The 14,719-nt window shown below is 41.3% G+C and overlaps 1 protein-coding gene and 1 long non-coding RNA gene across 4 annotated transcripts in view; one reads left to right on the top strand and one right to left on the bottom strand.

Moving 5' to 3' along the window:
- Positions 1-12,351, top strand: part of ICE2 (interactor of little elongation complex ELL subunit 2) — a 48,996-nt gene extending 36,645 nt beyond the window's left edge. For 2 of the 3 annotated variants that reach the window (XM_045286450.1, XM_004709466.2), the window contains exons 12-15: positions 2,136-2,220; positions 3,158-3,208; positions 6,007-6,265; positions 9,611-12,351. In XM_045286450.1, the coding sequence (XP_045142385.1) occupies positions 2,136-2,220; positions 3,158-3,208; positions 6,007-6,265; positions 9,611-9,739 (524 nt within the window). In that variant the 3' untranslated portion in view covers positions 9,740-12,351. Of the gene's footprint in view, positions 1-2,135; positions 2,221-3,157; positions 3,209-6,006; positions 6,266-9,610 lie in introns of those variants that run through there. The other variant, XR_006679738.1, reaches the window with a different exon arrangement.
- Positions 4,196-14,719, bottom strand: part of LOC123521266 — a 34,404-nt gene continuing 23,880 nt past the window's right edge. The window contains exon 3 of the long non-coding RNA XR_006679739.1: positions 4,196-4,757. This is a non-coding gene — a long non-coding RNA (uncharacterized LOC123521266). The remainder of the gene's footprint in view (positions 4,758-14,719) is intronic.

The following is a 14,719-nucleotide window of genomic DNA, read 5'->3' as shown; positions in this document are numbered from 1 at the left end:
CTAGTAGAGTTGCTATGACTTGGAATTGACTCCATATGTTTTTGGTTTATGTGCAAACACAAGCATACTTCATTTGTATTAGTGTTGTATAAGATACTGCTTCCCAACTTTGATGCCTGTTTTTTAAAGTATAGAGCACACACGGGTACAGAAGAGAAAACATCTCAAGCGCGTGTGTGATTCACTTGAGCTCCATAGGTTAGAAAACTTCAAAATTCAGAGAATTGTAAACTCCTTGATGCTCTGTGTTGCCCTAGCACTTAGTTTGGTATTCGTCGCATATCTGTATAATTACTAGGGGAGGGGGATGAATTCCATTATTTTTCATTCTACTTTTCCATGAACTTTTTGAGGGTCCCTCATGTTTTTGACTACACATATTTGACATATACAATAATACATACTTCTTGTGAGATTCCTTTGGAAAGGTAAGAATTGTTCACGAGTATCCCCAAACATATATTTAGTATGCATATTACAATGTTAGTTGTATTTGATACCCCTTTTCTGTACTTATGAGGGAGCCCTGGTGGCACAGGGGTTATGCACTGGGCTGCTAGCCGCAGGGTCAGCAGTACAAAACCACCACTGTTATCTACTCCTGTTGATTGTGACGGCCTTGGAAGCCTGCCGGGCAGTTCTGCTCTGCCCTGTAGGGTCACTGTGAGCTGAAATAGATGTGATGGCAGTGGATTTAGTGTGAATTTTGGAGTTGTCTACACCTATGTTGGTGTAGTGGCTATGTGTTGGGCTGCAATCCGAAAGGTCAGTGTGAAATCACCAGGAGCTCCGTGGAAGAAAGCCTGGGTTTTCTACTCCCATCAACAGTTACAGTCTCAGAAACCCACAGGGGTTTGCTCTGCGTCGGCATTGACTCCTTGGCCGCGAGTGTGAGTGTTTTTCAGTTCATTAAACCATTAAAGTGTGTGATATCCAACTGCCAAGAAGTCATTCTGACTTAGAATGACACTCTATAGGGTTTCCAAGATTGAATATCTTAGTGAGAGTTGAGTCGCCGGCGTTATAGGTTATGAGCAGCCCGACACATCAGCCGTAGCACCATCTGGGCTCCGTATCATAGTTAGTGGAAACACCACTGTCTCTTGAGTTTAGAAAGGCAGAGGTCAAGCCAAAGCTTGGCATAGGAAAATAGCAAGTGGGCGTAGGAACAAGAGGATTTGTTGTCCTAGAAGGAACACACGTTTTTAAAATGTTTGTAAATCTTTTTATGTGTGCAAAGCAAATGAATAAAAAGAGGGCTAGATAAGAAAATGAGATGTTAGATAATGCATTTTTTTTTTTGTTAATGCGTAATGATGTCAGCTCCCCAGGTAATCTATTTTAATAATACTGAAAGTTAAAAATAAAAACAAAAGTAGTATTGTTTTTAGCATTGGTGGAAGGTTACACTCAGGTTAATTGATGGTACAATAACCTGTTTTTTTTTACTTGAATTAATCATAGAACATTTGATGAGGATTGTCTTTTTTGGCAATCGTCCTTGGTACACTCCAAGGCCCCAGTGTTGTGTTACTGCCTTTGTTAAGAATATACACATTATTTTTTTAGAGGAAGTTTGCTATGCTTTTTTTGAGAATTCTAGAGTTATCTCATGTTTGTACTAAAGTAAAACTTTTTCCAACAGACTTTTATTTTAGCCTTTGGAAATCCTATGGACTATTTCAATTAAAAATAATAAGCCACTATTTTTTTCCCGAAGAATGAAAGATGCACGGGTTGTGAACAATATTGGCCTTATTGGCTTCCTTTGGCAATAGCACATTTTTCGTTTAAGACATTTCCTTTTTATACAACTTTAATTGCTATTAGAAACACCAATATTTTAACACATTATTCTTAAATTTTGGCCGTAGAGATTAATTTTGTATGTGACCATTTAGCAAATATCTGATAATGAATTTACTTTATTTTCTGTCTTTTAAATACAACTTTACATAATGTATATTGTTCTTTTTAGAATGTTTAACATTCTTTTCAGAATGTTAAATAATGTTAAAGATCTTTTCACATTATTAATATGTTATAAAGACATCTTTTAAGGCGATTAAATAACTCATTGGATTTTTGGTTTTTAAATACTGCAATGCTTTTTTAACTTTGCTATTTTGTGTTAGGGCATATTGACGCATTTACTTCAAAACTCTTCCTGCTTGAGGAAATTACCTCCGAAGAATTAAAAGAAAAGTTATCAGCTCTCAAGTAAGAAAGTTTACTTTGTGGTAGCAATAGGAAAACTTACTTAAATGATTGTTTTTCCTTTATCTCTAAATATTGGTTATTTTCAAGGATTTTTTATACATTGAGGCGTCTTCCCTTTGCCCAAATGCGATCCATGTTAATCATCTCCAAGTTAAATGTGTTGCCAGTAGCAACAGCCTTTCCACATAAGGGGGTGTAGAATAAGAGTGGCTCACTGGGAAGGTCTGGGATAGGACAGTTACCCTCTCTTCGCTCCCGGATTATGCACTCTGATGGTGGGTTATGCATTGGGCTGCAATGCGGTTGCAAGGTCACTTGCCACTCGGCAGTTCGAAACCACCAGCCACCAGAGGGTGTCAAGTCTGTCTACTCCCATAGAGTTCCAATCTCAGAAACCCACAGTTTTACTCCGTGCTGTAGGGCGGCTGTGAGTCACAAGTGGATTGATGGCATTGAGAGTTAACATCTAAAACTTTGTCCATTTACCAAGCATTATTAGACAACAGAGGGAAATTAGTTGTTTTATACTCAGAACTTTTGAGTACTTAAATGCAAAAGAAAAATGATTTCTGAATAACGAGACTTAAGGGTAACTTGTCCCAGCACATGCAGGCGACCTAGTATGACAGACTGACTGTTTAAACTTGAGAACTCCCTGCTTGTGTTTAAATATGTCCACTCCCGTTAGAATGTTATTTGTGTCAATAAGTTTTTTGCATGCCTTATACCTCCCCTAGCTTCTGAGTGAAAACTAATAAAATATATAAAATAGATTTCATTTTTATTTTAGCCTCTGATTCTCCACCTAGTAGCTTCTCCAACAGCAGAACTTAGTGTATCCATAAGCTTTGATATTCTGAGTTTAATATGTTCTTTTTCCATTTGTTAATGAGGGCTGTTTTGTGTGCTTTAGTTTTATATTGCTTTATTTTTATAGGATCTCAAGTTTATTTAACATCCTTCAACACATCCTAAAGAAATTAAGTAGGTAAGTTTGTTGTGGGGGGAGGGTACGTATTTTAACATTACTTTGATCTGGTTTTGTTGGATGAAAATTCATTAAAAATGTGGAAGTTTGAGTAAGGAAACCATCTATGATGGCATTTGCCGTCAGTGAGTGTGCACTGCATTTTCCTATAAGGCTGTTGTATTTATTGCACACTGGTGCTGTAACAAGTTACTGCAAATGTGATGATTTAAAAGATCATAGATTGATTCTTCTCGTGCTGGTCTTGTGAGAATTATTTCCCAACTTCTTGTACCACTTGTATAATGGGTCTTCAAAAATTCTTAGAAAAACAGAATTAAAGGTTAATGTAACTTGTCCTCAAAATATTTTGAAGCCCCCTCATTCTTTGGCTTATCCAAGGAGGTACCCCCCCAAAAAAACTAGGATTTTTTTGTTTTTTATAATTTTAAAGATTTTGAGGCTCTTACAACAATCCATACATCAACTGTATCTGTACATAGGTTGCCATCATTATTTTCTAAACATTTACTTTCTGTTGAGCCCTTGGTATCAGCTCCTCTTTTTTTCTCAAAACTATGTATTAGAATTTTTTTACAAAATAGCCTTATCACCTTCAAAGTACTCTCCATTACACTTAATACAATTACAAATCTGTAATTCCATTCTTGGAAACACCATCTACCTCATTTTTTTCTTCACCTCTTCTACATCATCAAATCACTGTCCTTTCATGTCCCTCTGCATTCATGGAAACTAAAAGAAGTCACAGAGCGAGGACAGATGAGTCAGTTGCATGCTGGGGTTTTTGCCCAAAACTGGCGCACTGAGAAGCCTGCGTGAGTAGGTGGATTTTTGTGGTGGCAAAACCAGTACCCCGTCTGCCACAAATCAAGCCAGCACCTTGATTTTCCCTCGGTTAGACAGATCTGAGAAGTACTGGATAATGCATTTGTAGTATTTTGCTATTGCAGCAATGGAAAACAAATACTGAACTACAGATCACGGTAACATTTCAAAAGCAACTGGTACATTTATATGTAGGCATGGGTTTCACCCGAAGAACAGAATACACAACAAAACTTCTATCACACTATCCCAGAACTGACAAGTACCTAAGAAACTAGTAAGTGGAATGCCAGCATTTTACAAATGAGGAACTCACATCTAGTTGCATAATAAGTGGACTAGAACTTTGAGAAATTGAAGCTCTGAAATTGTTTTCTAATTTATCTTCCTCTTTGTAGCCTCTGAGTCTTGCCTTTTCTAGCTCATAGGGACCACTTTCATTCCTTGTCCCGTGACCCTCTTCCTCCTCCTCCAGAATTGCAGAAGCAAACCAGTTTGTTCTCACATTGTATCACTCAGATACTCCAAGATGATTTCTCCATTTTAAGACCAGATGCAACTTTAATTCCATCTGCTACCTAAATTCCCTTATGCCGTATAATTTATCCCAGGCTCCAGGTGTAGAACTCAGACTTGTTGGAGAGACCATCCTTCTGCCACACGGAGTTGTGGCCATTCATGTAGTGTGTCGCATGATTTTCAGTGAATCACATGTATTTCTCTGTAAAAAAAAAAAAAATTACATTTTTTCATAAAGGTCATTAGATACAATTACTATTTGTTTAATATCAAAGTATGAAAGTGACTATTTGGGGATGGGGGTAGGGGAAGCAGATTGCCTAGAGCACAAAAATAATTTTGTGGACCTCTTTTGTCAACACTTACTACTTTTCTGTTTGAAAAGTTAATGGAAACAATGTATTGTGGGAGAGAATTAATATCCTCCCTAACACTTAAATTCAGAGGAGGAATCCCCAAAAAACATATCCATTTGGCTTTTTATGATAATGTGTTGAATCCCTTAAACTCTCTAAAGAAGGAGGAAAATTATAGAATTTGATGTTTTAAATAACTCAGAATTGTGGCAGTAGAAGATCCTAGCTAAGGGTACATCCTGTGTCATTTAATGGCCTGGGTTTAAATCTCAGCCCTTGCATCACTACTTTAGGCAAATTGCCTAAAGTCTCTAATTCCCATTTCTTCATCTCTGGTAAGGGCTTAGTAATACTAGCCTCGTCGGGTTGTTGGGAGAACTTAATGAGAAAATGCACAACTGTCATCCTCAGAACTCACTGCCATCGGTTCGATTCCGACTCAGGATAGGATAGGGTAGGCTAACTCTATGGGAGTAGAAAGCTAGTCCGGCAAGGCAGCTAGTAGTTTCAAACTGCTGACCTTCCTGTAGCAGCACAGTGTGTAACCACTCTGCCACCCAGGCTCCATACATAGGAGGTCAACACTCAGACTCGCTGTCATCAAGTTAATTCTGACTCAGTGAGCCAGAAGTCGTATAGACCTGCCTCTCGGTTTCCAGCAGTGGAACTCTTTCTGCAAGGAGATGAAAGCCTCATCTTTGACCACAGAGCAGCTGTGGTGCGGCACCAGGGCTTTTGCTTAACTGTTAAGGGTCGTTGTTTCTACTGCCGTCCTAATAGGCCATCATATTGTCTTTCTGCCACTTTATTTACAAGTCTAAGTTATTGACATCTCATCTTATAAATTGACTAATATAGCAGTCAAAAGAAAATAATCAAATTTGTGGACTTTGGAGGAAAAATTAAATTTGTTCACCAGAAGGCATGAAAATAGCTAAAATAATTTCTAAAATTTGTTTTATTATAAAAGTGTTGTTAGCGGTGATGTTCCATTTCCCACCATTGTTTTCAGTGTTGCTGGTAGACCGTGCTTCAGAAAGTGTGTTGAAGCTGGCGCAGTGAGCCTGTGAGCTAACTCGTGCTGTATGGGTTTAGCTTGCAGGAGGGTTCCTACCTGTTGTCTCATGCAGCAGAAGATTCTTCGCTGTTGATCTACAAGACCTCTGATGGAAAAGTTACTCGTACTGCATATAATTTGTACAAAGCCCACACTGACCTGCCTGCTGTACCATCCAGTCTCTCGGTTCCCTGGGTCCCATTAGAACCCAGTCTCCTGTTACCCTATCATATTCATCATGGAAGAATACCTTGTACTTTTCCACCTAAATCAGTAAGTCATAAAGCACAGCAAAAGGTAAGATCTTTTTTTTTTTTAATGAAATGTTCATTATTTATTTGTACTGTTTCGCTGACTATACAGTATTTCTACCTGATGTTCACATTGGGCATATTTTACCGCAGCAGCGTCTAAACCTAGATCCATACAGAGGTTAGAGAAGTGCTGCTGGGTCTGGTCTCCAGGTCAGTGGAACCTTCAATTGGTGTAAGATTTACAAGTTAAGTAGGGAAAAATCTGTTGCCTTTCCCAGTGAGGGTACAGGGAAGCTGTGTCCATAAATTAATGCCTGTGCTTTCTTTAACTCCCACTGTCATCTAGTCAATTCTAACTCCTGGCAGTTCTATAGGACAGAGTATCACCTCCCCTGTGGATTTTCTAGGCTGGAAATTACAGACACAGGAAGACTCATCTTTAATAGTGAAGGCAACTTTTGTAATTTCTGTGGTCCTGTTTCATTTCATGAAATATTTGGTGAAATTTTTAGAATTAAACATTCTACTAAAACTGACGGGGTACATACCAGCAAGTGTTAATAATTAGTGAATGGGGGACTATTAAAAGTGCCACTAGAGTCTTACGGTCTGATTTTTGTTAAGTATTATATAACTGAAAAGACTTCTCGGCTCATGGCCATTTTGTCAATTCCAACTCACAGGGACCCTATTGGACAGGGCTTGACTGCCCTGTAGGCTTCTGAGCCTGCCACTTCAGAGTTCTCCCATGGAACAGCTGGTGGCTTCAAACTGCCAACCTGGTGATTAGCTCCCCAAAACATACCCACTGTGCCACCGCTTAGTGAGTTACAGTTATTGTTACTGTCGCTACAGAACCTTTTCTAGGAATAACAGTTGAATGACTTTCCTTCTGTTTTAACTCTTTGTTTGTGAGTTGAGTGGTTTAGAGAGCAGATCAGTTTTCCATGTAGCTACTGTAAAATGCATGTAACAAATGTTTCTTCCTCACACGATTCCTTACGCCCTAGTCCACTTGAACTCAGATCTCATCTTTATGGAGAACCCTAGGTATTAAGGCAGGGGAAACAGCATAACCTGCATCTCCCTCTCAACTGCACTGAACAGAATTTATGTTGACAGGTCTCATTGGATTCCTGTGCTTCTCCTTATTTCTTCTGCTGCTAGTCCATACCTATCCCTGCTCTCGTTCGTTACAGTTAGATGCATGCACACATAGATGATTGCGTAATAGAAGTGTTCATAATGTTCACTTTCCGTGTAGCTGCTCTGTTGCTGTCCTCTGTCATCAAATTGTCCCCCAACTCATGATGCCCTCATGCACAACAGACCATTGGGATCCCTAGGGTTTTCGTTGGCTGATTTTGCTGAAGCAGAGCATCTGGCCTTTCTTCTAGTCTTAGTCTGGAAGCTCTCCTGGAGCTAGTTCAGCATCATAGCACCCTGCAAGCCTCCACTGACAGATGAGTGGTAGCAGTGCTTGAGGTGCATTGGCTGGGAATCAAACCCAGGTCCCCAGCATGGAAGACAAGAATGTTACCACTGACCCTCACTGTCTCCAATAGATATAATTAGGTGCATTATACTTCTATAGGCACTGCCATTGACTTAACATCAGTTGAGTCTAGAGTGGTATAATCTAAAAAGTTATGGCAGTGTTTAAGCCAGTGTGTTACCATTACAAAAGATTACCAGTCATACAGACTGGTAGATTCTTTATTCAGATAATAGTAAACCAAAACAGTGCCCCTCAAAAGACAGAAAATAATGAGTGAAGGAAACTTGAGTTCAATCCACTCTTAGTGAGCCAGTAGTCACAGCCAGCCACCCCAGTACTATTTTTAGTGGCACAGGACTGTGAGAGGAATCCCTGAGTGGCCCGAGCATTTAAGTACTCAACTAGTAGCTGAAAGATTGGTGGTTGGCAGTTCAAAGGCACTCATAGTTGCCTCAGAAGACAGGCTTGCTGATTTGCTTCCAAAGGCCACAGCCTCAAAAGCCTATAGAGCAGTCTTACTCGCGGCACATGGGTTGCCTGGAGTCAAATGCATGACAGCTAACAGTGGAGATACATGCATATACAGCCTGTCACTTCTAACCTGGAGCTCAATGGACACGATGTAGAGACGCTGGGAAGGTGGAGGCAGATTCTGGGGGAATGTCCTCCAACACTGACCTCCTCCTCCATTTCTCTTTTTAAAAACTTTCCCCATGCTCAGTGGCCAAAGAGATTGCAGTGTTTTCATGTCTCATCCTCAGTACAGTTAGGGTCCTCAGAATCTACTTCAGCCCTTGCACTGGAAGCGCAGCCAGCCTGTGCTGAGGGAGAAGTCGCATGCACGTTCGTTCTCCTCAGACCCCTCTGCAGCCATGGCTTCCCCTTTGCTGCCCTCAGAGTCTCTCGGGGTCTTGCTCCCGGTCTGCTCTCCTCTTTCTGCCCGCAGACTTTCCTTTTCCCCTTTAGCTTCTCTTCTCTGCGCTTCTCTGTGGGGCTTACTGTTTTTCCTGATCTTGATGTCTTCCTTATCTTGTATCTGATCCTTCTAGTCCAGGTTCTTTCCTTTTTTAAAATCATTTTCCTGGGGGCTTGTACAACTCTTATCGCAATCCCTACATCCATCCATTGTGTCGAGCACATGCATTGCCATCATCATTCTTAAAACATTTGCTTTCTACTTGAGCCCTTCATATCCGTTCCTCATTTCCCCCCCTCCCTGCCTTACGAACCCTTGGTAATTTATCAATCATTTTTTCATGTCTTACACTATCTGATGTCCCCCCTTCACCCACTTTTCTGTTGTCCGTCCCCCTGGGAGGGGGTTATATGTAGATCATTGTGATTGGTTCCCCCTTTCTTCCCCCACCTTTCCCTTACCCTGGTATCGCTACTCTCATTATTGAACCTGAGGGGTTTAACTGTCCGGATTCCCTGTGTTTCCAGCCCTTATCTGTACCTGTGTACATCCTCCAGTCCAGCCAGATTTGTAAGGTAGACTTGGGATCATGATGGGGGAGGGGGCATGTTATTTCTTTACCACCTCTGGCATCTCTCCTGTCTGCCTTCCACCAGCCCTTTAGCTTCCTCAACGCAGAAAACCACATTGCTCAGAAGGCCGCTGTTCCCTCCCTTTCTACTGCAGCTTTTCTAACCCTCCTCCTAGATGAACCAGGAGCGTGCGCTCCCTTCGGTCCTCTCCACACTGCAAAGTCAAAGATCTGCAACGGTCAAAGTTGAGTTTGTTCAGAAACCAGTCAGGTGGCCAGGGGTTAAAATTATGTAAAGGTTCACCTACACCGTGATTAGCACGTGTGTAAATTAGATTTCACTGTGCTCTAGATATGTTGTAAATATGTTAAGCTATTCTGCTCTTTGCTTCCTCTCTCCTAGTTTGGTGGAACAAGAATGCTTACTCGTAGCCTCAGGAATCCAGTTTCCATGGAAACCAGAAGCAGTTGCTTGTCTGCTCAGCAAGTTGAAAATGAAGGAGTGGCTACAAATAAAAGGAAAATAACTTAAGGGCTGTTCTGCTGAAATGAAATCCCGGGAAACAGCTGTGGCGATGTTAAATTTGGAAAAGGTTGTGGGAGGAATATGCCTAAACTATCAGTGGGCCTGCGGACAGTTTCCATTTCAGTGACCTCGACATTCCCAGAGTGCCTTGAGAAAGGGTGTGGGCCATGTGAATGAGAAGGGAACGCCAGTCAGCCCTCAACTCCGACGCTGGGGGGAGTCTCCAGGTGTTTTAACATTGTGGCAGGGAATCAATGGACAAGAAACTCTAGAGTAGACCTCTTCTAAACGTTGCAAATAGTAGACAAACCTGCTATTTTAAAGAACAAAGTTTACCATTAGAGATTATGCTAATAATTACGTTATACCTCCATTCTGTTGAGAATGGATTAAAAGGTTAAATCTGGCCAATGGCAGATAACTTTGAACAGTGTCAACCCTTCCTGACCCTTAGTGATCGTTTTTTATAGGCCACTTTAAAATGAGGGTTGCTGCAGATTAATAAAGTTAAAAACTAACAAAAACACTTAGTGAACATCTATTACAGAGCCCCAAACAGGACTTTTTCCAGTCTGCCTCTGAATAGTCGCATGTTGTATCTTAGCCAAAAGGCCGAGAAGCCATGCACGTTGTGTTTTCTTGTTGTGCACTCAGTTTGCTTTCAAAGACGAAAAAGAGTGGTGTGACAGGTTTGGCTATGAGTGTGTACCTCTATGCACAAGAGTGTGAGCAAAGCAAGGGGGTTGTTTTCCAGAAAAAGCCTATTGTGCCCACTGAAATAGTTAATGTGTGGTCCAAACATAAGCTATATTTTCTCACCTGGACTCGTTCATAAAAATTTTCCAGGACCATATTTTAAAGAGAGTACTGTGAAAGGGGGCATGATCAGGTGATGTAGCTGTGATCCGCTTGGACTTAAGACGGAACAAAATCTAAAATTTTTATACCCCGGTTGTTTAATGTGCACTAAATATTTCAGAAATGAATGTCACCTGTAAAACAAGCTTCCTTACCGAAGGCAATATTTTTTTCTTTTTTAGAATTTTGAAAATGTGCTTTATATTAGCATAAGTAACTAGGTCTTTAAAAGTCATTAACTGTTATAATCTTTTATCTTCAACTACTAAGTTGTGGTTTTTTAGTTGAGTATAAAACGTTCTTCATTGTTTAAGTGATTAGGATTTGGCTTTTGTTATTTTAGTGGAACTTTATTTCAGTCACATTTGCACATATCCCATAATATTTCCGTCGTGAACCATGTGGCACTGAGCCAAGGGAGCGGCAGGAATTCCCTTGGAATTTCCTCTTTTTAAAAAGCTGAACGACTATTGCTTGACTTCTGAATACCAGAAAGACTTGACTTCTACTTTTTAAATCGTATTTTTCACATAGTAAAATGTATGGCCTTACAAGTGATGACTTTAAAAATTATATTAGCCATACATTTAAATTACATTAGCCATACAGGGTCACTGAGTTGGAATTGACCTGATGGGAGTGAGTGAGTTTGTTTTTTGTTTTTGATAATATAGAGTTAATCTACTTGTGCATAATCAAAATTTTAATATATAATTGAACTTGTCCTATATATTTTTTTGTTTTAGTATTGACAGCACATAATTAAAACTATTTCTTTAAAAAAAAAAAACAGATGGTTAAGCCCTACCTGTAGTGTCAAGGGTACAATGAACCTGGGAACTTACTCTCCATTGACTAAGGGGAAATTTATATGCACTGGAAAACAATTTGATCAGTGTGCATTTTATACTATGCAATCTAAAGTACATCTCTACTGTTAACTCTTGCATAAAATTCTTTTGCATACCACAGCATTTGACTTATTCACTGTCTTGAATACACTGGAAGCTCGACAAGGGCAAAAGCATGTTAACTGTGTTTATTCCATTTTATCGCAGTCCCTAGTGTACTGCCTGTCGTGTAGTTGCTCATAACATGTAAGTCAAATGCATGAATAAACATGTAGATATAAAGAAGGCATAAGTTTGATAGTAAACAACATCAATCTATGCACTCAGTGCTCTAGTAAAGTATTATAGCAAACACATCTAACCTAAACCTGATAATTACGGAGAGTTTCCTAAGACACAGAGTTATGAGGGAAGAATGAAGGGTGTTCTACAAAGAAAAGGAGCATCAAATGCAAGGCTGAAAGGTGGCCAGACTTGCGTGTGAGTTGAGACGAGAGAGGAAGCTATGGGACAAGGACAAGCGTGCCAGGCTGAGACATGGTAATTTTGTCCTAAGCCACGCGGAACCAATGATGGTTGCTCTCAGGCGTTATCAAGCCCCCTGACTTAGAGCCCCCGCGGTGCAGCACAGTGAAGCACTGCCGGCCTGCCCGTCCCCAGTGATGGCTGTGGGAGCCTATTGTGGGAGCCACTGGGTCAGTGCATCGCAGTCCAGGTCTTCCTCTTCTACTGTGTCTCCACTCTGCCAGCATGACGTCCTTCTGCAAGGACTGGACCGTCCTGATAACCGGTCCAACTGGGTGAGATGAAAGCTTGCCATCCTAACTCCTCAGGAGCATTCTGACTGCCTTCTGCCAAGACAGCTGGTGTGTAATGGAGCTTAATAAAATCACATGTATATTTGCAGAAGCCCTTGGCCTTTTTCTAGAGCAGAGTGCAGCCCATGAAGAGGAGAGAGGGAGAGAAACTGGAACGCTGCATCGGATCATTGAAAAAGCCAGGCAAGCTTCTGAATTAAAGCAGCCAGAGGAGACTTGGCCTCCAATGATAGAGGCGGAGGGAAGAGAACGTGGTGATGCCGTAAATTGTGAGGGTAAAGTATGACTTCTAGGTTTCTCAAAGGGGACACTGGGTAAGTTATAACCCTTTCTCCTTTTTTAAAATCACTTTATTGGGGGCTCATACAACTCATCAATCCATCCTTCCATCATGTCAAGCACATTTGTGCATTTGTTGCCCTATCAGTCTCAAAACATTTGCTTTCCAGTTGAGCCCTTGGTATCAGCTCCTCATTTTTTCCCCTCCCTCATGAACCCTTGAAAATTTATAATTATTATTTTATCGTATCTTACACTGCCTGATGTCTCCCTTCACCCACTTTTGTAATCAGTAATTATAACCCTTTTATTGAGAAAATAGAAATGGGGTTATAGTGGGAAGAGAGTTCAATAAAATGTTATTTTCTGTGGTCTAGCCACACTTGCAAGGTACAATTCGGATCATGATAGTGAAGGGAGAGGAAGCATTTAGGAACTAGAGGAAAGTTGTATTTCTCATCGTTCCTGACTGACATCGCAAACTGACTGGCTCATCTCCTCCCTGAGCCCCCTCTGCAAGGGGGTCTCCACTGGCCTACAAATAGACCACGGGATGTACACTGGTACAGATAGGAACTGGAAACACAGAAAAGGGGGATCCAGGGTGGATGATCCCTTCAGGACCAGTGGTGTGAGTGGCGATGCTTGGAGCGTAGAGGTTGGGTGGGTTGGAAAGGGGCAACCGATTACAAGGATCTATATGTGACCTCCTCCCAGGGGGACGGACAACAGAAAAGTAGGTGAAGGGAGACCTCGGAAAGATATGACAAAATAATAATTTATAAATTATCAAGGACAGAGGGAGGGAAGAAGGGGAAAAATGAGAACCTGATGCCGGGGGCTTAAGTGCAGAGCAAATGTTTTGAGAATGATGAGGGCAATGAACGTGCAAATGTGCTTTACACAATTGAGGTATTTATGGATTGTGATAAGAGTTCTATCAGCCCTTAATAAAATGATTTTAAAAAGTTATTTTCCTTGATCATTTCTGCTTGGAGTTTAGATTTGCTTGCTATGTTATCTACTGCTCCATAAATCACCCCAACACTTAGCTACTTCAAACAGTACACATTATTGTCTCACAGTTTCTCTGGGTAAGGAATCCAGCCATGACTTCGCTAAGTCTGTCCAGCCCAAGGTCTGACGTAACGCCTCAGTCATCAGAGGCTTTGATTGGAGTTGGTGCATCTGCTTCCTGAAGGCTCCCTCACATGGCTCTTGGTTAAAGACCTCCATTTCTCACTGGCTGCTGGCAGGAAACCTCAGATCCTGGCCACACGCACCCTCTGAGTCTGTTGGGGTGTCCTCACGCATGGCAGCTGGCCTCCCCCAGACATCGCAAGCCAAGAAATTGCAGAGAAGCTGCTGCAAGGTCTTCTGTGGCCTTGTCTTGTCAATCACACGCATCACCTCCATCCCAGTCTCTTTCAAATGCTCACAGGTCACTCACGATGCCCACACTCTCTCATACTCCACTTCTGAATGGGAGAACTGTGAAAAGAAGCTACCGGCCTATTTTCAAGCCACCACGCATGCCCTGAGCAGTTTTGGATATAGAAGAAACGCTTTTAGTGTTGAGAGATCTCCCTTCACCCACTTTCTGTTGTCCGTCCCCCAGGGAGGAGGTTAAATGTAGATCCTTGTAACTGGTTCCCCTTCTCCACCACCCCCCCTCCCTCCACCAAACCTTAATATTTTATAGCAATATTTATTGAGTTTCTCTTTAAGCTGTAGACATATGAGGATGCCTTTTACTGGTCCTTTCACACACCGTGTTCCCTTGGCTAATGTGCAGCCTTTCAAGATCGCTGAGAGCCCATTCTCTTGTCTGACCTGCCAAGCAAAGCTCCCTGGCAGTTGAAACTCAGTTCCTAGGTCAGATATCTAGATTGCTCCATCAAACAGGAAGATTTGAACAGTCAAGGGTTCACTGTAGTAGCTGTATCTGTCTTAAATAAATGAACTCAATAAAAAGTGATCGAGCGGTAAACAAGCAGCCCTCTAGCTCAGAAGCAACAAAGTCCACATGGAAGAAGCACATCAGCCTGTATGATCACAAGGTGCCGAAGGGACCAGGTACCAGGCATTAAAGAACAAAGAATCATATCAGTGGGTGCCCACCTTCCCAATATGATCACTGAAGACAAATGTGTGCATAAGCAAATGTGGTGAAGAAAGCT

Source organism: Echinops telfairi, unplaced genomic scaffold, assembly GCF_000313985.2.
Source record: "Echinops telfairi isolate 266 unplaced genomic scaffold, ASM31398v2 ScPeMD7_8;HRSCAF=38, whole genome shotgun sequence".
Classification (NCBI taxonomy): Eukaryota; Metazoa; Chordata; class Mammalia; order Afrosoricida; family Tenrecidae; genus Echinops; species Echinops telfairi.
Note: the sequence above shows the minus strand (reverse complement) of the source record. Positions and strands in the feature narration are given on the sequence as shown.